This window comes from Stigmatopora argus, chromosome 2 (genome assembly GCF_051989625.1).
Source record: "Stigmatopora argus isolate UIUO_Sarg chromosome 2, RoL_Sarg_1.0, whole genome shotgun sequence".
NCBI lineage: Eukaryota > Metazoa > Chordata > Actinopteri > Syngnathiformes > Syngnathidae > Stigmatopora > Stigmatopora argus.
This window is the reverse complement of record NC_135388.1, coordinates 13,231,632-13,255,479: the sequence shown is the minus strand read 5'-3', so window position 1 is coordinate 13,255,479 and position 23,848 is coordinate 13,231,632. Positions and strand designations below refer to the sequence as shown.

Sequence of the window (23,848 nt, the reverse complement as noted above, 5' to 3'; positions counted from 1 at the left end):
GTCATCAATCTCAGACAGCAGTGTGGATTTATAGCTTTGCATTACAATATAATGCTTTTTATGATGCGTCTACAATGAAACCTGTATTGTAAAACATCCACCATCTATAACGTATGTGGTGCTGCCACTGTCAGTTTCTTGATGAGTGGGATTGTATGTCTATTTTCGTGGATTTATGTATTATTGTAAATGATCAAACCGTAATGCCAACAATACCCGATGTTCCTATTTTAGGTGACTGCTGAATCTGACCAGAAAACATTTGTTTACCAAGGGCATATTCACAGCAAAGACTTTGGCAAATTCCACCTGACAAGGCAAGGTAGGTCAGACATACTATGCCAAGTAATCCAACCTTTTTTTTGCATGGAAATTCTAATAGGAGTCGTTAATAACGCGGAGAACAAATGAACACTGTAGATGGATTGTATTTGATGTCAGGTCCTGTAACCATGGCAACAGACCCATCCAACCCTTATACAAACAGCAGTGCAGTGGCTGCTGCCATATTGGTTCCTTTCTTTGCCCTCATCCTATCGGGATTCGCTTTCTACCTCTACAAGCACAGGTAGGCAACACTATTAAATGCCAGAAAACCGACAACCATATTAGAATTCTGGGGAAAATAAATAAATAAATAAAAAATACATTAAAAATGCACAAATTAAATGTAATGTTTATGGGACATAATACTTGAGTACATATGAAATTAATACATGCTGTGATATTATATCGATGTTTACTGACAGTAATGATTTGTAAAAGGGTCATATCCAAAGTAGTTTACAGATAATCCCATTCTTAAATTTTTGAGCATGTATACATTAAAAAATCTCATCTCATCTAATTTTCTGAACCGCTTCATCCTCATTAGGGTCACGGGGGGTGCTGGAGCCTATCCCAGCTGACTCTGGGCCAGAGGCGGGGGACACCCTGAATCGGTGGCTAGCCGATTGCAAGGCACAAGGAGATGGACAACCATTCACTCTGAGGCTCATACCTTGGAGCAATCAGCCTACCATGTATGTTTTTGAAATGTGGGAGGAAACCGGAGTACCCGGAGGAAACCCACGCAAGCCCGGATAGAACATGCAAACTCCACAAAGGTGGACTGACCTGGATTTGAACCCAGGACCCCAGAGCTGTCAGGCTGACGCGCTAACCACTCGCCCCACCGGGCCATCCACATAAAAAAATAAACCCCAAAATGCTTTTGAAGGGTGAATTTTTACTTGAGAAATGACAAAAAGCATGAACTTCTTTAAGAAAATAAACAAATATGTACTGCATTACTTTGATGATGCGTGACTGACTGAAGGTGACAGAGAGGAAATCTATTTCATAATACTATACTGATAAACAGTATATGTATCCAGACTTTCCAGTTTCACCTTTATAACAATTTTCTCATGATTTTTTTGTTCAAGTGCCACCATAATGACCCACAATAATGTGGCATAGTAGACCTAAGCGTTCATAAAAATAAAAAATAAACAGTGTATGATCAGTGCATAGGAAAAACTGCTTTAGCACTTACAGTGTGCGGTGTTCCTAGATGTACGTATTCCTTAAAGATGATGGTTGTATGCAGGACATTGTCTGCTGACACAGATGACAATGAAAGACCAAAAGACAGCTGGGGGCCTGGCGGCAGGTAAGACTGATGCCTGTTAGTGATCTTGTTTTCAATGGCAACCAGATCTCCGCCCGCCGCCACATCCTCTGCCAACCTAATCATTGTTTGTTTGCAGTTTGTAGTAATGTCATGCTTTGAAGTAAGGCTGCACAATGCAGAGACAATAGATATTTTCTAATAATTTAAGGTAAAAAAAAAGAAAAAAAAATGAATATAGCAACCAAAAAGTCTGTTTGCACTAAATTGGGATAACTTGACTCATAATTTTGAAGTGTCAAAAGCAGTGCAGCCCTACTGTGTCGAAACAGCAACAATTTAAAGCCCAAGAAACTCCAATGGTATTTCGTCTTTGATTTCATTGTCATCATTCTGCCAGCATGATCCCCTCATGAACAAATTAGGACTTTCTTAACTTTCTTAATTCCAGCAATCATCTGCTTTTATTGCTTTTCATGTTTTTTTTTTCTTTTACATCTGCAAGCCAAAATGTCAACTTGTTTATGTAGTTACTTATTCTAATTATTTTTACTAGTTGTACAGTATGTGAATACAGAATACAGAACATGGGTTCATGTTTATTTTGAAATTTCTGTTTTCCATTTAATGCTGATTATTTGATCAAATCTGATTAAATTTTGTCTTATACTTTTGTGTCTAATTATGGTTAAAAGTTGTCATTTGTTTTTGTTTTAATTGCTTTAAAAAAAAAAACTACCCCCCCCCCCCCCTTTCTGGTTATACTAAATTTGTATAAATATTCAAGTACTGCTTTGTATGTCTTTGGTTTATCGTCGCAAGCTTGAAGCTTGGTACGATGTGTTTGTGAGATTACATGCCACGCACCTTGCCTGGTGACTCATCTACCAGAAGTGTCAAATTGCCCATTCATGCCTGTTTGGATGCTAAACCAATCTCCCATAAGGCCAAGCTAACAGAAACAATATATTTGCATTACACTGTAGTGTTTTATCAATGTAATTTACAGCAAGTATTTTTAATGAAAGTCTAGAGTGAGAGAGTGTCTCCTGCAGTTTGTCCTGCTTTGGCCCGTGTGCCTCTGCAGACCCTATAATACTGTCAAAGCAATTACATGTGCAGTTTTTCATCCCAGCTATAAAATTAAAGTATTGCACACTGAGCCACAAACAGAAGTTAATGCAGTGAGTTGAACTACTGCCATGCAGGGGAGTCTTTGTTGTGTGTGTGTGTAGGTATGTGTGTGCACTTTTGTATAGTAATAGGTTTGGGCCATAAGGTAGGCATTGTGCCTCCCTGGGGTTGGGTTTTACCTACGTGCACGCAAGCACATGCACAGATAGACTTAATGGGATTAGAGTCAGTGTTTCAGCTACAAAACCCTATACAAACAGGCAAAATTGTTGCCGGCCTTCTATTCAACAAAGTAAATCACGCAATAGTCACTGAAATAAGTTGAACCGGCTCAACTAAAATCTGCCAAACGCAACATAACATGGCACAAGCCTGGGAAAATGTCCATTTGGAAAACAAAGCTTGTTGGCAAGTAGCATCAGCACAACGCTAAGCATACAAGGATAAAAAGTCTCTACCAACAGTGAAGCAGAAAGTAAGCTAAATTATGCAACAGATTTGGTGCCTCCACCACAGGGGCTCTTCAATCTGTCAAGTCATAGTTATATCTCATAGGGGGTCAAGGCATTCTGGTGCAATTCTCTCCATTGTCATATAAATCAGTCTCTTCTACAGGACAGAACCTTGACACCCGAAATACAAACAGTAGCTAACATAACCAATCACAGATAAGAACAGAATGTTATACCATCTAGACTTAAATGATCCCCAAAACAGAAACTGAAATCCTTGAATTTTATAATTGGATCCTCCCGTTCCCTTTGATGCGCTTGGTAAATTCATATCAGAATGTCATAGGTTCAAACAGATATAGAGTTCATACATACAGCTGTATCTTTGAGGTTGAACACAACCTATTTAGGGAAAAAAATGGGAATAAACATCCTATGAGAGACTTACATTCCACTTTTTAGCCTCACCTGTCTTATACACCAAGTCTTCATGCCACTTTATATAAGTTGTGGTTTAACTACCACAGACAGCCAAAGTAAAAATGCAATTTTTCACGGAATTTCACAACTTAAGTCCAAGTAGTTTCTCGAAATATTGATCAAATTCCAAATTTGACCTTTTGGGAGTTTTGAGTTTAGTTACTTCACTGCATTGATGTATTCCATGGTGCATTGTTTTCCATGTATCTGCCATAAACACTTTTTTTTGAAATCTTATTTTCAGAACCCGTCCTAAGGTCCAGTTCAATGGCTACATGGGCCATGAAAGCACCAATGGACAAGCATCGTTTGAAAATCCAATGTACGACACCAATATGAAGCCCACTGAAGCAAAAGCCGTTCGCTTCGACACAACGCTCAATACAGTATGCACTGTGGTATAGTCCATCAAGGCTTTCTGCGATGTGGTTTAACTAACGGGAAGAACAAGCAAACTCACGATTGTAATGTGGAGCAGTCTGTGCCGTGGAATGCTGTTCAACATACTCTGCGCAGTGATGTGCCTCTGCTCCCACGATACATAAGGACCCATAGCCATCCCTGTTGGCAAAATTAGACAGATGTCATTAAATAGTTACTTAATAGTCAGGGACAATGGTTTTAAAAAAGGAGAAACAACAGCTAACTGAAAAAGTTCGAAACATCTTGACTTCCAACTTAGAGTTATGAGTTTCACCAATGGCCTTCTGATACCTTTCCTCCAAACAGATAGATGCTTTTCCCAATTTAATCCCACTGGCCTGTGCCAAATATATGCACATCTATGCACAGTGGTAAAAGGCTTACTGGCTCCACTGCTGTAGGCCAGGCCATTTGTTTGATGTGAGGTTGGACCTATATGGGAACCAATCCTTCCACATTTGGCGGCATCGAGTCCCAATTAGATGCATCATACGTGTCAGCACAATTAGTATAAGAAAAACTGTGCATCAAGATGGGCTTGACAGAACTAAACCTGGACCTGAAAGTCGTTTAGAGAGCTTTGAATTACAGACCACTGTGACATTTCCATCTTAAACCAGAAAATATTATCAGAAATTCCACTGGGTTCTCTTTTAAACTATTTTCAAGTACAGAGTACGTACATTTTGATTTGGTATGAAGGACTGGCTTTCCTGTGCAAAAGAAATAAATGCATAAATGATTTTAGGAGCAAAATTACAGAAGTTAGGGCCTTGCCCCTACCTTCGAGCATTTACATTGTTGCCTTGGTAGCAATTAAACTAAAACATTGCAGTAGTTATTCACATTGCTGATCCTGTACCAGTGGCAGGTGTTCAGTCCAGGGTATTGTCTGCCTTTTGCCCCCAGATATGTTGATTCCCACGACTCCCGTGACCCTGAGCTTGAAGTGCATACATTAAGATTTGATTTGAACACAAAGCCCAACTACTTGTAAACCTTTACAAAAGTCCAAGGATGAACCACAAATTCAAATAATTGACATACTATACACGATTTGGACATTTCAAGAGAGCTGTCAAACACAGTCAAATAGTCTGAGTGTCATACTTGGACTAGGCAGGATTGCGTGTTTGCTGACTGAACAAGGGGAGACCCAAAGGCAATGAACTGTCAGGTTCATCGACCCAAGAAACGTCTTCAAGTCACTGGTGGAAGAGAATATCAGGCAGGTGATATTTTTCACCAGTCAGCCACAATATCAAAAGCAAATGAACACGCCAAGAAGACTAAGTGAAATTAGAAAAAATGGACAGAGGATTCTCTGTTGGCGATCGGAGACAAGGAGAGCTTACTATGAAAACAGAGGCAAATTGTCTCTTCTGGCATATTTCTTCAGTGAAGATATTGATGAACAGACTCCTATGTTCAAAACCCAGTGGCCCAATGGGACTTCCCAATCTACTGCTGCTCGGGAGCCTCAACTATAAACTTTATACAGACTCTTAAATCGCACAAATTTTGCACTAGCGTGTTTTTTCTGTCTGGTTGATGAGAAGAAAATAATTTCGAGATATCCAATGGGTTTGGAAAATCAGACTTTCAAACTAAAAGAATTTTATTCAAAGCTTCTATCTTGAAAAAAAAACACAATGGGGGTTGATGGATGGCTAAAAACAGGGTTACAGAGTGTTTGTATATACACATTTATACTTCACGCCTGTCGCCCACAGAAGGTGTGAGCACCTGCTATAGCCCGGTTTGTTTTGTTGCCGTGACAACGTGCTAGCCCACCCAGAAAGATGAAATGAATTTACCTGTGGACCTCCTGTGTTCTTATGGCACTATGTTGTTTTAATGACCATGTTTGGTTCTGAAAGCTCGTACTGAACGCTGCTGCCAGCTAATACAAGGAAAAGTACAAATAGCACACAGTGTGAAGACTCCACATTCAACTCTAGTTCATTAAGTCGTACACAGTCAAAGTTTTCTGAAACAACTAAGTCTTTAAAAAGAAGTGTTTGTTAGTGTTATGCCACTCACACTCATGCGTCACTCAGTCCACATCTTTTAGCCCCCCCCCCCCCCCCCCCCCACACACACACACAATTTAAGAGCACACAGCCCATGAGACTTCATCTCTTAAAAAGGGGCAATTCATCCAAACGAACAAGCTGTTTATTGGTGTATTTCATCCCCCAAATCAATACTCTGCAGTTTACCTTTAAAAGTTGACTTTTCCCAACAAATTGCAGGAAACAAATTCTGTAACCCCCAATGTATCAGTCGGGTCTGATTTCAAATGTAAACTCGACATGGTCAAGTTTTGCAGGGTAATTTAAGTGTGAGATCGTGATTACAAGAGGCGAGCTCCTCTATGCTCTATAGAATTCCCTCTGACAAGAAATAGTGTGCCTGACTGAGGAGCAGTCAAAATGGATTAACGCATCTTACCTGGTGCTTGGTGTACTATTCACCTTTCACGATTTTAAACAAATCCCCATTGATCAGACAATTTTAGATTGTTTTTGTTTTTTTGCTGCTGCTGTTAAAAATTAATGGGCATGCACAATTGACAAGGGAATTAAGCGTGCATTTTCCCAAAAGTGTCATTTCTTACATATGGTTTAATTATCTTAAACGAAGGTTTCATCCGGTATAAAATATTACAGTGCTATTTTCTTGTTTAATGAGCACATTTTAGACTTTTTTGTGAAAGATTTGTCATTTATTTTTTTCAATGAGGAAAGACGATTTGGGTTTTTGTGTTAGGCATTTGTGATATTTTCAAAATATTTTAAAACTACAAAAGCTTCATTTCATTTTTTTTCACAATCCATCTATCGTCATCATTGCTAACCAACAAAAGTCCTGTGGCACGTCAATAGTGGCTCCAATCGATTGTGCAAATGCCTTGTTGAAATTGGCTATAGCTAGATTGTTCAGTTGCTTGAAAATGACATGAAGACAGCATGCATGATCATTTTGAGATTTCTTTTGTGCCATCTAATAGTTTGCCAAACAAATCGTGTGCAGAGAAGTTCCAACAAACTGAGTTACTGCGGCAAACACACAAGCAGCCATCTTATTTCCTGACATTTCAAATAGAAACGTTGTACTCACACAATATTTTGCAAGATCCAACATTATCTGCGTATCTGAAATGACTCGCAAGCTTGTCAAAGTATTTTTTTCCTCCCCAAAAATGCTGCGTTTAGATGTAACTGCAGTCAGTGTGTATATACTCCACTGTCTGCAGGCTAGTTTCGCACTTTGCGCATTCTCACTCTGCGCATTCTCACATTAGGCTTTTCACTTTTGGCATTTTCCCTTAATCTGCGTGACTTTGTCGACATTAGGTTTACATTTTGTTTTGTTGCTTTTTCAAATGAGAAATCCTCAGTTTTTCACTTATGATATCGCATACAAAAATATATCCCCCTCATATCCCCTTTACACAAATGACACAAATTAGAATCAATTATTCTAGGGAAAAACACAGCCTTAAAAAAAATTTAAGTCAATTTTAGAATATTTTTCATTACTTCTGCATTCTATAATTTATTCCATAGATACTTAAAATTAACACTTCACCCAGAATTCACACTAACCGTACAGTATTTTTTTCTGAGATCAATGGAGAATGCAAAGCAGCAGAAGGAACAACTAAACATTGCCTTGCCGTAAAATTGTCAGTTTTATTTTTTTGTTTTGTTTTACCATGCTGGCATGTGGCTCCATTGAACAGATCTCATTAAATTATTTGAGATTTTCCATAGAGCGTAGGGCATAATAGAGGCAGAAATTAAGAGGCAGCAAGGTTTCCGCAGACGTAATAAAAGGTCTAATTTTATCTGCTAATGGCACGCCGCTGATCTCTACAACCCAGGAAATCTAGACTCCTGTGTCCACTCCAATGTAAAAGATTAGAAGTGTGCTTTGCGAGGTTACATTTGGGAGCTTGTGCACCCGCACAACTTGAGCTAAATGCACAGTGAAAGTTTGCGCATCTGGAAAGGTTACTGGTGCCATAATAGGATCTGCAGCCTGCAGCCACAATCAAGAGTTATTATAGAAACTTTGGAAGATAAGCTTTGTTATACCCAGCGGCAACAATTAAGTGATATAATGTAGTCTACTTTAGGTAATGCGCAGTGAGGAAGTTCCAGTTATTTCAGTAAGGATACCTTCAATTCAACAAATGGTTTGTCACCCTAATAGAGTGCAGGTATTTACGGAAGCATTCCAGCTGGAAAAGTATTGCTTTTACACTACAGTGCTTATTTTACTGTATTGATTGATTTCATATTACAAAGTTTAAACGTTACATTTCATTTTATCGTTTTGTTCTGAGAAATCTGTTTTTGACAAACCTTTCACATTGTGGCACTTTTTCCATTGTATTTGCTTTAAATCAACATTTGCTTAATACAAATGAGCAATTCATTTATTTTGGCTACAGGTTACATTGCTATTTTAACTCCATTTTCTTGTAGGCAAGGAATTGGTTTTATATACATAGTTATGATTTGTTCTTCAGAATTTCTTTTCAGAAATTGTGGTTTTTGTATTTTGTATTTTATCCAGAATGTATATCTCCTCTCAATATTTATAAAACTGATAAATAGAATCAATTCTACAAGTCAGCAATTTCTATTTGATACAACCATACTTGATTATTATTTCAAGGAGTGTAGTTATGAGAAAAATGGAGGGGGGGGGCAACTTTAAGTAACTCACCTCACAGAATTGTCAACAAATTGACAAGGATGTTTTAAACACATTGGAGGTCCTTCAGGAAGTCAGCATTTTTTCAAACACCATCCTTATCATCACCATCCTCATCTCTGTTGCCTCGCCGTCGTCGCGTGCCGCTTAACTTGAAGTAGGTGCAAGAGAAGAAACATTTTTGTACAGAAATCTATTTTTTATGGAGAGCTTGTTTTAAGAAGAAAATTCTACAAATCATAAAACATGCTGTACTTTTTATGATCAATGGTGTAGGTTGCAAACACCTTGTTTATTGAACTTAATCAATGTTTTCCCCACATATGATTCAAAGCGAGGAGCAATTAACGGGTAAGGGATGCCGTGTCTTACACCAGAACATGAAAGACTTTCCCTCTATCAACACTATAATTGGTTCTACTGATCAATGTCTAAAAGACTGCAGTAAATTTAGCAATGACCTAAGACTTGAGCACAGTGTTATAAAAAGTGACTCATCAAAACCATGGATGAATTGACAACTGCGACTAGTTTCAATCCCCCCCAATTCCAATGTTTTTGTGTAAGATTATTTTTAAGGTAATAAATAGAATTTCGTGGTGTCTGGCTAATAACTCATATCTCCAAACTATCACTTTTCGGGAACCGTCAAAAGTTTTGTCATTATCAAACTAAAAATGCATCAAATTTGTAACTGCCATGTAAACTACGGTTTTTACTGGTTATTTGCCCAATCAAGAAGAAACCATTGAAATGGGTTGTGAATGGTCACAAGTTAAAAGATTATGTAGGCACCTGTTTAATTCTGATTCTGCCACAATTATTTAAACCCGTGTTTGCTCTGTTTGTATCCTCTGAAGATCTGAACAGAGAAATAATTCCTAATGTGTGCAAGCGTACAGTTTGTGAATGCAGCCTCATAACCTGTTGTCAAAGAGACTCACTTTATCAGATATTTTGATGATATTATTTGAGAATAAAGATTTTATACAACAATCATTTTTGGGAATATGTTCTGTCTTTATTTGTGATGTCCCTGCAAACTGTGGCTGTTTGAGGAAACTGAATTCGAAATAACAAATCTGTTTGTGTGATACAATCACAGCGGTGATATTCTTTATTCAAAGTAGCAGATGCCTTCCATTGTGGAGTTTGCATGATTGCACTTCTTCCAGGTGTTATCGTCACACAGTGGGACATTTTCCACAATAATTGTGGACTGTGTATTTGTTTCAATGAAGGTTTGCAAGCACTATGACAGACAACCCAAACTTGCTGGACTGTAGTATCACTACAATGAAATGAGATTCAAATTCAGTCCTTGATTTTGCTGCTTTTCTGAATAGCAATTCCGTGCGGAGCAATGTCACAGTGAATGTTTATTATTTTTTTAGCCGAACTCACTCTATTACTCATCCTGCAGTACAAGTTTGTGCGCTTTTCTCTAGACCAATTACAGAAAGTTTTAAATTTACAAAGTCTGTGAATCTGGACATGGAAAGTTTAGTTGAAAAAATAATCTCTGGAGAAACTTGTGGACTACATTGAAACTACATTGGATGCAATGCTACTGTGCTTTGCGAATACCTATATCCCAGGATGCTTTGCGTGCTTCTGCCAGGGCCATAAGATTCCGCCTTAATACTGGTATGTACTGGCACTATGATTTATAAATGTATTGATTGGTTCATGAGCCATTCATTTATTTTCTGAACTGCTTATCCTCAAGGCTTGCAGAGTTCATTATACATTATCCTTTTTTTCATTCACTAAAGTTTCACCCTGCACCCTTTTAACATAGTTTGAACTGATTTTATTCTTGATAATTCATGTTAAAAAATGTCACAAGTCATTATTAAAATTTGTCTTGCAGTGTCTCAAGACTAATTTGAAAAAAAAAAAAGGTTCATAAATAGAAGAAATAGTCTATGTTGTAGTTTGCCTTTCGCCCAAAGACACTTGGGATAGGCTCCAGCAACCCCCGCAACCCTTACAAGAATCTGTGGCACGGAAGATGAATGTTGAAGAAAATGGCTATTCATAAATGTTAACCTATGATACATTATTATTTTCTTATTGGTAGAAGGAAATACGATGCATGTCAGAAGAATAACGACTTTGCTATTGTATGATCATGGCTCTAGTAGAATGCAAATTAAAGCTTACTTTCCAATTTCTAAAGCTAAACAAGAAATGAATGAATGCCTTTGTCATTCCACAGTTGTACAACGAGATTGAGGTGCTCAACCGTGCCTTCATCAGTCCTTTTTATTATTTCTCGTGTGTTAATAAGAAAATGCCTCCTGATATCCACCCAAGTTTCATTAATAAATTCAGAGATGCGATCCAGAAGCTGGTTGCCATGCTTACGGCCAGGTTGGTCAAGTATCTTGAGACCCACAAATCACATCAATATGAAACGAGAGACAATAAACAAGTAAACAGATTCCATCCATCTGAGAACAGCATGAAAAATCAGCTCCAGCTTTCTAGGAAATATTGAACAGTTTGATGAAACTGTAGTCATATTTACAGCACACACCTCATAATCTGCTATCTGAGTGCTTCACGCTGCAATTATAAAGATTCTTAAATAGAAATGATATACTGAAATGCATGAGATGGGGAATAAAACTAAATGGACAAAGATTTTTCAACACTAAACCTCAAATAGAATTTCCTTGAAATTATGCCCTTCATATTAGCGTTCATTAATGAAACTTGCAAAGAGCAGCTTTTTACAATTACAGTGATATGAGCTACTGTAAGATTTGTTGGTGATCATTTAGTATCCTTGGACCTGACACACAGAATAGATTATATTAAGGATATAACATGTAAGAGCATGTAAAATTCTTTAATTTCATGCCAGATCAACCATGGAGAACACTCATTTTTCCCCCTCAGTCTCAAAAAATTGCTTGATAGGAGATGAGACGGTGACATCACCAAATAGGAATCATCTCAGTGATGTTTGAAGAAAAAAAATGCAAAAAGTCCCCATTGTGTCTACAATTAAGTCAAAAGACAAAAGAATGTGTGCTTTTGTTTTGGGCCTCAACGACATCAGACAAAGCCCTTTCTCCCTACATACTTGGGTAGTACAGTAATCCCTCGATTATCACTCATCTCGAATTCACTACTTTGGGATTTTTTTCCGCCATTATTATTTGTTTAATTTTTTTAAGTTCATAAAAATGTGAAAATCTACACTGAAACTTGTAATCGAAAGCCACTCTAGCTACTAGGACTCACCACTGAAGAAAAGAAAAAAAAGATCTAATAGGGGTGACCCTACCTCGCAATTTTTCGATTATCGCGGTCATGTCTGGTCTACATTGTCCGCAGTATTTTAGGGATTACTGTACATCAAATCTACATCATTAGTTTCTACAAAGTTGAAGAAAAACATTTTAAAGAATTAAGTTAAAAACAAAGTACAAAAAGATGATTTGAGCCAATATAACAAAATCTGTCACAGTAAGTACAACGTGCCTCACTGCTGTTTTGCTCATTTCACTGTTCTTTCAAATTAAAACTGACATGAACTTGAAGGCGAGAACACTACTTCATCAAATCTAATGATTTCTGCTTCTCAGATGTAGGATTTGAAAGTATTTCCCCTGGGGGGAAAAAGATAAATGGCATCATTATTTTAGTGATGACTTAAAGGAATTGTTTGCCTGTCAAAAAAATGTTGGTGTAGAGAAAGTATGAGTGTTTGTAGCAAAATGGTAAATGGGTTTTTATCTGTATGGCTCTACAATGTGGTCAAATAACTTTGGGTCCCTCATTAATCTAGTGATACAAAATATTCGGCATCAGTATCTTGCACAGAGACATTGACATAGTCCCAAGTAGTAAAGCGCTGATCCGCAACCTTTGGCTTAGGACGGGGTGGGCAAATTATTCCACAAAGGGCTGTAGTGTTTTCGGGGTTTCGTTCTATGAGAGTGCAATCAGGTGCTGATTGTTTCCACAGAAACCTCATTAGTTAGACTGTCAGTACTGGATCAATTGGAACAAAAAACTGCACCCGCAGCAGCCCCTGAGGACTGTTTTGCCCACCCCTGGGTTAGAAGATTACCATTCTAATGCACTCAAGTGATGAGATTCGGAAAATATATTCAGGTTTTTTTTTGCTTGCCTTTCTCCAACTCGTTGAGTTTCTGCAGGGAATGTACACCAATCAAGTTTGAAATTAAAAGGTTCATGTCAATCTTTTTGCAGTTTTTACCCATTCCATCTACATAACAAATTCCCCAAAACTTAGCTTCCCCATCCAAGAGACTTGACATGATTGGTTGAACAAAGATCCAGTGCCAATTTTGAGCCAGAGACCAGGATGACTGACCAAAAATGGTGACTTGAGGGGCTAATTCAATTCGTTTCCAGGTAAGAAAAGTGTTTTTTTCTTCATCTGATTCATTTTTCCATTCGTGAATTTATGTAGCCTAGCAAGAGTTCCACTTTTGTCTCATCTGTCCATAGCATATTCTCGCTGAATTTTCCAATCTGCAGGTTGCCAATCAAAAAGACCTCTGAATATTATTTATTTTCTCCATGTTGCTCTGAGGAAGTGTGAAGAGAAAAAAACACATTTGACATCCTAGCCATCATTTTTCAAAGACTGAAAAACTCAGGAAGAAAAAAGGTTTTCATCCAAGAAACTCATACTTCATCGTTATCTGATGTGAACTTTATCAGATTCCTATCATAAATTGATGAGTCTTTAAATAACTGTAAACAAAAGTATAAGCATCAGTGAGCTTGCCTGAAAGCCACTATTAGGTAAGATTAATCTGTTTCCTGATACAATCTGCAAAGATTAAAACCTTTGCGGCTCCAGGTTTAATCAGTTGTTTATTTCCTAGAAGAAGTTTATTGGCGTGTGCCTCACTGTCCCAGAATTTCATCATCTCTTTCAACAGAGGGTTTAGTAACACGACTACATTTTTTTTCCAGGGGACCTTTGACACAACCAGAAAACATATCTTGGGGAAACACTGAAATGCTATTATGTACTTATTGTATTGGCCACTCGCCTAAAATGGAAAATGGCAGTGCATTTTGGCATCTTTGTAGGGTTTGGGGCATGATTATCATTTTGGCAGCTTGCACCTTTGGCAGAGTGACTGAATTTATTTTTATTTTTTTTCGCTGTCTCGCTCCCTGGTTGCATATGTGCGCGCATGTGACAGCGAATGAAGGATTCCTTCAGGGCAGAGCCTCCTGAGTCGTTTCTCATCTTCCACTCTCCTACACATGTGCTGTTTGTTTTGTCCTTTTCTTTTTTCACAGCTTGTCTGAGCCATAGATTGTTTCTATTTGACACTGCAGCAAGTTAGTGGAACACTCCTTTCCAAGGAAATGCAGAGAAGGATATGCAGAAGTCAAATTAGTAGAGGTAATTACAAATGGCAACAGATTGTAGCACACCCCAGACAAAAGTTAGATTAAAACTGTTTTTCTACTCCTTTCATTAAAGGGGTGTGCGTGTGTGTTATGCATATCTACACTATGTCCAAAGAGAGTGGAGACTGTTGTGTCTGACACAAACATTTACACACACTTGTTTAGAAGCTGAGTAACTGTCTACTGAGATCAAATCTGAGTTGTGCAAATACTTTGATGTGGATGTCCGTTCCCGTGGTCACCCTGAACCTCTCTTTCTTCTGTCCGCTTGCTCTTTATCAAAGACTCTAGCAGTACATCCTTTGGAATTTGTTTTGGACCAAACTCTAACCTTTTAGTGGCTATCTTTGGCTTGAGTGATCATGAGATAGTGACAACTATTTAAATTTACAGATGTTTAATACTGGGTGGAAAACATAAATAAAAGACAGTAAGTCCAGTGGGGCGCGTGACCGGATGTGTGGGTCTGGGCGACCAAACGTCCGGCGACCAAAAGTCCGGCGACCAAAAGTCCGGCGACCAAATGTTTGGCGACAATACAAGGTAAAACAACACGGTGTACGCATCAATCAAAGCCAATAATTGCCCTGAGCAGTTTCACTGAGCGGACGTGTGAGTGTATAAGAGTTTGTATGTACATGAGTTGTCCCCTTAGGAAGGGACGTCAGTCAGGGTCTTAAGTTCTCCAACAAAACACAATAAAAGTACGGGAAATTTGGAGCTTTTCTTTAGCCTAATAATTAATAGGGTATTGAGTATGACTAAATAATATTTCACAGTTTGTATTTAGGGAATTTGAGCAACAATTTTAAATGGAAATTATCAATAACCTTCCAGGCGACCAAAAGTCCGGCGACCAAAAGTTCGGCGACCAAACGAGTACCAGTGGGGCGCACCCTCCAAGAGGGGCCCGAAGCAATGACAGTGGGGCAGTGAAGCAATGCCTGGTTTTACTGGTGTAGAACAGCTTTCTTCTTCTTTGACTATGGTAGTTGGAGGTTGGTATAAAGTCTGCTGGTTATTTATGTTAATTCATGATCTTCTGTTTTTTTATCGTTAGCTAGCGAGGACGAAATGATCTATTTTAATGTGAGTTTGGTTTGTTTTTATTCCATTTACTTTTTTATGTTCTGTTTTACATAATTACCTTGCATTAGCAACACTTGATCCGCAACTGCATGTAGGAAAATAAATCATCGCGTTGACTGAGACCATATCTGCTTTGATCTATTAGATCCATCTCGTAGTGACAAGAGGTGAAACCACATTTCGAAGTCATCATTTTTTGTTTGATTTCTCTCTCTGCCATAGGACAGCAGCCAATGTGCCTTTGTCACTTGCCATTGTGACTCCTGGGCTCGAGAGCAGCAGGTGCCAAATGAAAGAGGCCTTATCATCTAACGGGTTTGCTTGAGAAAATTGAAAATTGGTAGGCGGTACTGCATATTTCAGATAATGCTTTGATTGTGACACACAAAACGATATGGTCTACTCATTACCTCTACTGAGCAGAATGTGCTCATTTGGGCATTTATTTATCATACCTGAGCTTGTTACTTTGTAGTTGTTGCTGTAGATGTTTCCACCTTGACAGGTAATCGTCAGTGAATGCTCAGCTGGGGTTGATTTTGTTACTTGATCTTTAAATCCAGTGAGATCTTCAAGCCTGAGGTTCACTTGTAATTTCCTGAAAACCACATGAAATCATTGCTCATAAAAGTTCTTGTAGATTACATACAACATATCTTTTTACAAAATGGGTAACAACAGGGCCAGATAAAACTTTGCAGCACCTACCAGATTTTTTGGATAACAAAATTACCCAAATATTTTATACTTGTACTTTTTAAAATTGACCATTTTTTCCAAACAAACAAAAACATTTTTTAAGTAGAATAATCATTATAGTTATTGTTAAGTTATATTTCAGCAATTATAATGTTTCAGGGTAGTTTCTAGACAAACAATGTTTAGTTTTGCCACATTCGTCTATCAAATGTCCATATCAACCAAGACCATAGGGAGAAATATTGCCTCCAAACTTTATGAAAGTAATGAAAGAACACTAGAAATCAATCTTCAATGCAAGTAAACTGGGATTTTAACTCTTTAACACAGTAAATTAACTGTATGAATCGCTCTGACTTTAAGAAGCTATGCACTTTGATACTTGGTTATCCAATGCTTCAAAAAGGTCACTTTGTATATATTTCAGATCACATTTTCTACATCTGCTCTGTTTTTGTCCTTTATACGATGCTAAAAGTGAGGTTGGCATTGTGTAAAAGACCAAGTGCATAAGTGTAGATAGTGTAAAAGCAAGATAAGACTCTTTAGGCATAAGAGGTCACATATTTCTATCCTTTGAACACCACAATGTTGTTAACAACTCTGCCAGATGCGAACAATGAAATATGCCAAGCTTCAAAATTGTGAAAACAAAATCAATTAAATCAAGGTCATTCTCTCCTACCACGAATGTCAATCAAATACTACTCCATTTAGCATCAGTGTTATGCCCACGCATAATTGCATGTTTGACTCACAAAATGTATCCGCTTAAGACTTCCGGTGGATGAAATTTATCCCACACGGTCGCTGGGGGGCTTTGAACAGTCAATCAAAAATTCACATGAGATTCCCCCTGCAAAAAAAACATGTTTTGGAGTTCTAAGTATAAACTCCACCTACTTGTGCCAAATCATACCAACACAAAGCATGCAATACCTATGTATATGTTTTACAATAATTTAACTACATTTATATTGTTTTGTACCTCTTCCACGAGAACAAAAGTGACTAGAAATAGTGAAATGTTATTTAAATACAGTAAAAAAAAAAAGAATTTTATTCCGTTGAAAAGGTCCACATTACAATAAAATACACTGCTTACATGCTAGGGCATATATTAGGTGGCATCAGGGGATTTTGTTTCCCATTGTAATGTAACTATCTCTTCAGATGTTCTCTAGCTTCTATTGCTTGAATCCTACGAGGCCCGTGCCCTGGACGTGACTGCCCTCAGGCATTGCATACCTCACAGCTTCCATGTTGTCTAGTATTGCATAATACAACATTCACTTTCTACAGTGTTTACATAGATGTGCAATGTATGCATACAAAAACTTCAAAGCAAATATTACTTGCTCCTCCGGGAGTAAATCAGTCATAAAGTAGTATGTATATTCAGTCTCCCCAAACCCTTGCTGCATGACCCTGCCTCCTCTTAGTTAACGTATGAGTCTTAGAGTAAATACTTATATCTATTGAATGATTTTGTGGTGACATTCACAAATTGACAAGAAAGGACACAGGAGAAAAAAATAGGTGATGAGGTAATATCGGGGTGGGAGTTACGACGATCTGACTTTTCAGTTTAGGGCTCCCAAAGGGGTAGTTGTGGCCCCTGGATATGATGCCTAAGAGTACACTATGGGTGAGGGGAGGGGGTTTATCGTGTGAGTCTGTCTGGGCTGGTTGTAGATCTTGACAATGATTGGCAACGACAGAGGAAGTGTACGCGCTTGTTGCCAGGAGCACACGGTGGCACGCACGCGCACACACACACACACACACACACACACACACACACACACACACAGTCTTCCAACTCCACATACCTTCACAAAGCAATTTCGATTGTTCACACTCTTTCACTCCGTGATTTTGTCATTGGTCCATTCCTCAATCAATAATGGCAATTCTATTCGTATGAAATCCCCAAACTAATTAATAAATGATACATTCTACGAGACAAAGATTCTGTTAAGCAACACCTATTGACCCCTGATGTCAAATCATGCCTGCCATTCTATACTGAGAGGGTTGCAACCATGTTCTTCACTGAGCCCTATTCAAGATGACATCTTGGCAGCAATAACTGGATAGAATCTATTCCCCTATACAGAGTGACTATTTTTTATTTCTATTCTTTCATTTTTTATTGATTATGATGTATTGTATTTACTCAGTAATTATTAGTGAACATATTTTTTTATAATGAAATAAACAGAAATAAAAAAATGAATAAAACCCTCTAAAGTTGTTGGATTTTTATGTCTGTTTGTTTTGCTTTGTTTTTATCATAGTATTTTAATGAATGCCGTGCAACCGTGTTCCAATATTTCTTTATGTGAATGAATAAAATAATCATAATAAGAAGAGATAGGCTCCATAATCCCCACCACCCTTCTAAGGATAAGCAGAATGAATGAATGCACATTTAATGGGTGTAATTTAAAACATATCATTTACATAACTTGCCACCAACAGATATTGTTTCCTTCCATTCACATTATGACTATTCCATGAGGTGAAAAAATAATAATTGGGAAAGAACGCAGCATTGTGTGATTCGTATTTCTACCAAATTTATCTGTCAGAAAAAGGCCCCAACCAGCCGCCTCACAATTTCAGTGATTGGAGAATGAGTGGGGAAAAAAAGAGGGAATGCGGTGACTGCAAAAAGAGTGTCTGGGGGGTCCGGGGGCAATACAGAGACATAGAGGTTAGAGCCAGACACAGCTTCAGTAAGGCTTAGTGCCTGCATTGTACTAGGGGGTTAGATTTCTCTGTGTTTAGCGGTCATGCTTTCAGAGGAGTCTTAAATGTTACATGACTTAAAGTAAAAATAAAGGTTAGATAGCATTCCTTTGCATTCGTATCGTCATTGTCGCCCATTAATACACGTTAGTAAATGTTGTCCATGTTAAATACGAATCTGATCATGTATAATCATTGCGATCTGGCCGTCCGATGAGTGGCCAGCAAAGTGTCTGTTACGTTTTTGGAATCAACCCAGCAGGATGGCTACACTAACTGACCACTTAATAAGAAAAGTCACAACTTGTACTTTGTGTTAGCCAGCCAATAGAGGATTCTTAGCCAAAACCCCACTACTCAGTTGACTCACCTTTGATAAAACAAAATGAAATCAGGAACAAAGAAATAATGCAATCAAGATATTTCGAGATTTAGTTACTCTTATTTTGATTAGAGAAAACTGAGAAAAATTGAAGATTAAAGTTAAAGATGAGTAATGTATCTTTGTCCATCTCATTTGTCTGATTTTGTTGTTTATTTCCGATTTGTGGGGCAGTCTGTATAGGTATCTTGGGATCTGATCACATGACTGGAAATGCTAAGCGGATCGAACTCAGGTAAAACAATATTGGGTTTTTAAAATGTATTTCTTTACGAACAATCTCCTTAGCTGCTATTGATGGCGCTATCAGCAACATGTCCAATCTATTTTGACATGACTCGCTTGCAAAAATATAAGATCAGGACATCCCTAATATGTACATGTATACCTATCCAATACAGTAGCTCCTCTTCAATGTAACAGATAGGAGCGAGGTGGGCCATAAATGTATTTTTCCACAATCACTGTGATTTATAACATGGTCACCATGAAGGTGGAATCACTCCCATTGTTCAGTCTTCTCAATGTTTCTTTTTTGTAGAATTTTTTTCCCCCCTCCTCTGTTGTAAAGACTGGATCTAGGACTTCAATAATGTTTTTTTTAATCTCTAATTATTTATTTCGATATTCATATTTGTCATTTTGATTTATTTTTATGTCAACTGTTTGTTCATACAGCTCTTTGAGATCTTTTGAATACTTAAGGCTTTATAACTGACTTGAAAAGAGGGAAAGCAAAAATAAACAGGTAAAATAATGTGGTTACGCAAATATTCAGATCCTTTTCTAATCTGGACTCTGGTTAGATTAAACTCATAAATTCAAATAGTTATAATTAAAATGTTCTCTCATTAACCCTGAATTTCAGATGTTCTAGATTTTTCCTCACTATTTCCCTATACAATGCCAAAGGATTTGTCTTAAAACTGACCTATTTAGAATTCCTTCCACTCTACAGAAGACCTTAGTTGCAGATAAAAAAAAAATCCTCAATACGTGATTCCACTACCACCATGCCTTACCGTGGGTATGGTGTCCTTTTGCTGATGGTGTTCTATTTGCTTGAAGCATACCATTTTTTTTTGTTTATGGCTAATAAACCATAGTTTCATTGGACTATCCATATATAATTGGGGGTTTTCAGATTTGCAACATATTAAATCCAAGGTTCAACTTGCACTAAAACGTTAATTTTCAAATGAGTTTTAAAGGTTATAGGTCACATTAAAGGGCTCATTATTTAGTTCACCATGCCATTAGACACTGCTGCTACTTGGTAGCTTTTAATGAATCTCTTCTCAGTCCTTCTCGCTGCCTTTTGATCCTCATCTTCACGTTCTTGTGCAGAGCCTGTTTCCTATTGTCGGAATCATTTAGTAAAAATACATCACATGCACTAACATACCCCTTGTACATGTCTAAAATTCATCTAGCTTGAATATCATCATTATCAGAATAATTGTCTCACAAAACTCAATGGCTCTGTGGCTGTATTTAAAAATCTGACTGTGTGCTGGCCCATAATGTTGGTCATGTCATTGTTTGAACATCACTATTTTAATTAGGGCTGGCCCGATGTAGTGTATGTTTGACCAAACCTCAAATTCTGAACATGTTCCAATAGCACCTCCACATGGAAGACTGTTGAATGACATGCATTCCCAAATCCTAAAACACACCCTTCGTGCTCACCACACCACACACACACACACTCCAATGACATGGTGTTATATTTGGAAACACAATTTCATGCTATCAGTCCTGGCAAGCCATTCCATTTAGATAGCTGCCGTCTGTCTCCGTATGCGTGTGTGTTGGCGAGTGTATCTGTGTGCTCTCCTCACGTTGTCTTTCTACGTGTACCTGGGCGTCTTTTCCTTTTCAAGTTTTTTATTTTAAAAGTTGGTCGCCATGGAAACTCCTGAATTCCAAGTCCTTTCATTGATTAAAAATCTGCAGATTAATTCAAAAGACAGAAACGTGAACTGTCAACAGATGATCAATGGAATGTCAACATGCTTCCGATCACTAAGGCAATGAATGTGCACAATAAATACATGCAAACTTCTTTTTTCTTGCCGTACTACTCTATATTCTACAATAGCAGGGACAACAAACATTGTTAACTGTCTCTTTGGCTGTAGTTGTTTCACTCTCATAAAGCATCCCTCTTCGTTTATTAGCAGAATGCGGCAAGCACATCGTTTTTTTCTCATTCCTCTCCCCTCTGTTGCGTTCTCCTCATCAGCTGTAATGAAGCACAAGTCCTATCAACCGTCTTTTCATCAGTGATACTTCCTCATGCGTCCTCCACCGCATGCGTAACAGGCTTTTAACGGACCATCCAATTCTGCCGCTGCCTCAATCTTATGACCGGTTTTGTGTCGATTTGGGCTCTCTTGTCCAAGTAAGATCCCTGTTGTTGACAGCAACGTGACTTGAGCCAAGCCGTTTTTCTCACAATTTATTCATTCATTTTCCGAACTGCTTATCATCACAGGAGTCAAGGGTGCTGGAGCCTATCCCAGCTAATAACAATGGGGAGCAGGCAAAGGACACCCGGAATTCAATGGCCAATCAATCGCAGGGCATAAGGAGACAGACAACCATTCCCTCATAGTTAGGTACATGGAAAACTCTATACAGTGACCTGTGAACCCACAACCCTAGAACTGTGAGGCCGATGCGCTAATCAAATAACAAATGTACATCTCAAATAGTTTGTAATCACGTTTAAATCTTCTCTGAAGTCCCCTCATTGAGATTATCAGCTTATTATTTATTGGTATTTTTTGGTTTAGACATGTATTCAATTTGTCCAACCACCCCCGCCGTCAATGGCAAAGCCAGTCTGGGTGCCAGATCATTTTTTAAAATGTGAGAAAATACTCACTTGGCATATAAAGGGGTAAAAATGACAGTTTCTAAAAAAAAAAAAAAAAAAAAAAAATCCTAAAAATAATATTAAACACTTGGATTTAAAACCTGTCCAAAGTCTGTTTGTTCTCACATGTCTTTACTTAGGTGCTGCTCCAGTCCTCATTTATTCGGTGCCAGCGAGTTGTTGTTCAAGCTCAGTACCGCACTGTGTGCTAAACTGTATCTGCAGATGACAGGCTTGAATAGGAAAGTGGTTCTTACTTATCCATATCTCCCTGTGCCCATGTTATGTCCTTTAGTGAACATCAGAGCCAGGTCATGACCAAGTGAGAAAATGCATCTTCATAGGAGTAGCAGAGGCAGTGAGCCCACATTGACACGTTGAGAACAAAGTTGTGCATCAAATACCTGACATACTTCATGTATAAAACATATCCAGTGACTGCGAATGCGAGTCAAGCCATTGATCATGCACACAGTCAGTCCTCCCTGTGGACAATGTAGATCAACTATACACCCCTACTTAAACCTGTCTTAGACCCTCCCTCCTTCTTTCCTTCCCTCCATTGCACTAGTATTTGACTTAGACCCATGGTGGAAATTATGAATTTTGTTTATAAAGTGCACACAAAGCATCATGAAATGATTTGATTTTACCTCAGGAGTGTCCCGATGGAGCTAGGTCGTGAATGCGTAGCAGGACCCAAACGCAGCGAAGCAATCAAAGACAGGGTATGGACTGTGCTAACAAAAACTGTAATGACTATGGAGGATTATCAGAAAATAACAAAGACTTTGGAATCAAATAAGAAAATAATACCTGGAGGGCGTGGAGAAATGAGAATCACGGGACATGGGCCTAATAATGCAGACGATCCGAAAAGGACTGATAAACAAACAGGGTTTAGACAGGCAGACATGGGTTGACGAGGCAACCAGAAGCACCTGGGTCACAAAAGAGAATTCAAGCAGGAAATACACCAGGGGGCGGGGAGATGACAGGTGAACTCAGTGGGCAATCATGGTCACATGGGAGAAAAAAACATAACAAAACCAATTCCTAATAAGGAGATTGTGTGATTTTGGGTGGGTATTACAAACTTTTGTATATGACTCTGCTGCTTGGAGGATGAATTCAAACAGATGCACTTTCATTGTGAGATTTTATTGCAGTTCAATCAATTCAAATCTTGCTGATTTTTTTGTATTTGATTTATCCCCCTCCCTCTCAATTTAAAACCTCACACAGAAGCTTTTTATCGTCAGCATTCTCATTTTCTAAATGATCCCTAAGTATGTTTGATGACAAGATTTTATTCAAATTAACCATCATTGACTGCCAGCTTTCTTAGTTAAAATGAATTTGGCATCTGTTGCCCTCAATGGCATTTGCAGTTTAATTTCAAGAATATGTTTTTAAAAAATCAACACCAGTTTGCTGACATGTTTCAGTATCTTTTAAAACCTCCTACGAGTGGGTGTGGGACTTTTCACTCCTCTTCCGGGGGCTGTTTTTTGGGGTGTGGGGCTAGGGGTGGAGGGGGCGGGGCAATGTGCCGGCTGGGTCATAGTTTGAGGCATTTCAATTGGCAGTTTGGGGGGGATAATTGTTTTAGCGGTCACAGTTGGCTTTGCTTCCGGAATTTTTTCACCTTGACGATACACACAGACCTGAAAAACAGGACATTTTTTTTTATATAAAATATTTTATAAATTAATAATATATGTAGATGTGTATTAAAAAGTATCATGTAAACCAAAAATATGTGTTTACTTTTAAGTCTAGTACACAGATTGGAC

At 38.1% G+C, this 23,848-nt stretch overlaps 4 protein-coding genes across 11 annotated transcripts in view; 1 reads left to right on the top strand and 3 right to left on the bottom strand.

The window, feature by feature from the left end:
* Positions 1–4,392, bottom strand: part of LOC144070640 (uncharacterized) — a 30,544-nt gene extending 26,152 nt beyond the window's left edge. The window contains exon 1 of the mRNA XM_077595014.1: positions 4,139–4,392. Within this exon, the coding sequence (XP_077451140.1) occupies positions 4,139–4,237 (99 nt within the window). The 5' untranslated portion in view covers positions 4,238–4,392. The remainder of the gene's footprint in view (positions 1–4,138) is intronic.
* LOC144070630 (CUB and sushi domain-containing protein 1-like) overlaps positions 1–4,814 on the top strand; it is a 332,478-nt gene extending 327,664 nt beyond the window's left edge. For 3 of the 4 annotated variants that reach the window (XM_077594992.1, XM_077594994.1, XM_077594995.1), the window contains 4 exons: positions 235–322; positions 442–568; positions 1,592–1,654; positions 3,923–4,814. In XM_077594992.1, coding sequence (XP_077451118.1) covers positions 235–322; positions 442–568; positions 1,592–1,654; positions 3,923–4,082 — 438 coding nt within the window. In that variant the 3' untranslated portion in view covers positions 4,083–4,814. The remainder of the gene's footprint in view (positions 1–234; positions 323–441; positions 569–1,591; positions 1,655–3,922) is intronic. The other variant, XM_077594993.1, reaches the window with a different exon arrangement.
* Positions 2,365–23,203, bottom strand: LOC144093057 (uncharacterized). Its single transcript, XM_077626324.1, has 6 exons — positions 23,146–23,203; positions 22,869–23,055; positions 22,706–22,792; positions 15,789–15,931; positions 8,842–8,980; positions 2,365–4,239 (listed from the first exon to the last, which is right to left on the bottom strand). Exons 1-5 carry the CDS (start codon positions 23,201–23,203, stop codon positions 8,943–8,945), a joined length of 513 nt encoding a protein of 170 aa, XP_077482450.1. The 3' UTR covers positions 2,365–4,239; positions 8,842–8,942.
* myom2b (myomesin 2b) overlaps positions 23,198–23,848 on the bottom strand; it is a 56,204-nt gene continuing 55,553 nt past the window's right edge. For all 5 annotated transcript variants that reach the window (XM_077594997.1, XM_077594996.1, XM_077594998.1 and 2 more), the window contains one exon: positions 23,198–23,719. In XM_077594997.1, coding sequence (XP_077451123.1) covers positions 23,507–23,719 — 213 coding nt within the window. In that variant the 3' untranslated portion in view covers positions 23,198–23,506. The remainder of the gene's footprint in view (positions 23,720–23,848) is intronic.

Bases quoted from the DNA above. Each gene is read 5' to 3' on its own strand.
- LOC144093057 (XM_077626324.1), bottom strand. From the start codon at position 23,203: ATGAAAGTGCATCTGTTTGAATTCATCCTCCAAGCAGCAGAGTCATAT. The intron at 15,932-22,705 runs GTAAAATCAAAT...TGTGGTTTTCAG, and splicing joins TCCATCGGGACACTCCTGAG to GAAATTACAAGTGAACCTCA. The intron at 8,981-15,788 runs GTATGATAAATA...ACCTACTTCAAG, and splicing joins CTACAAAGTAACAAGCTCAG to TTAAGCGGCACGCGACGACG.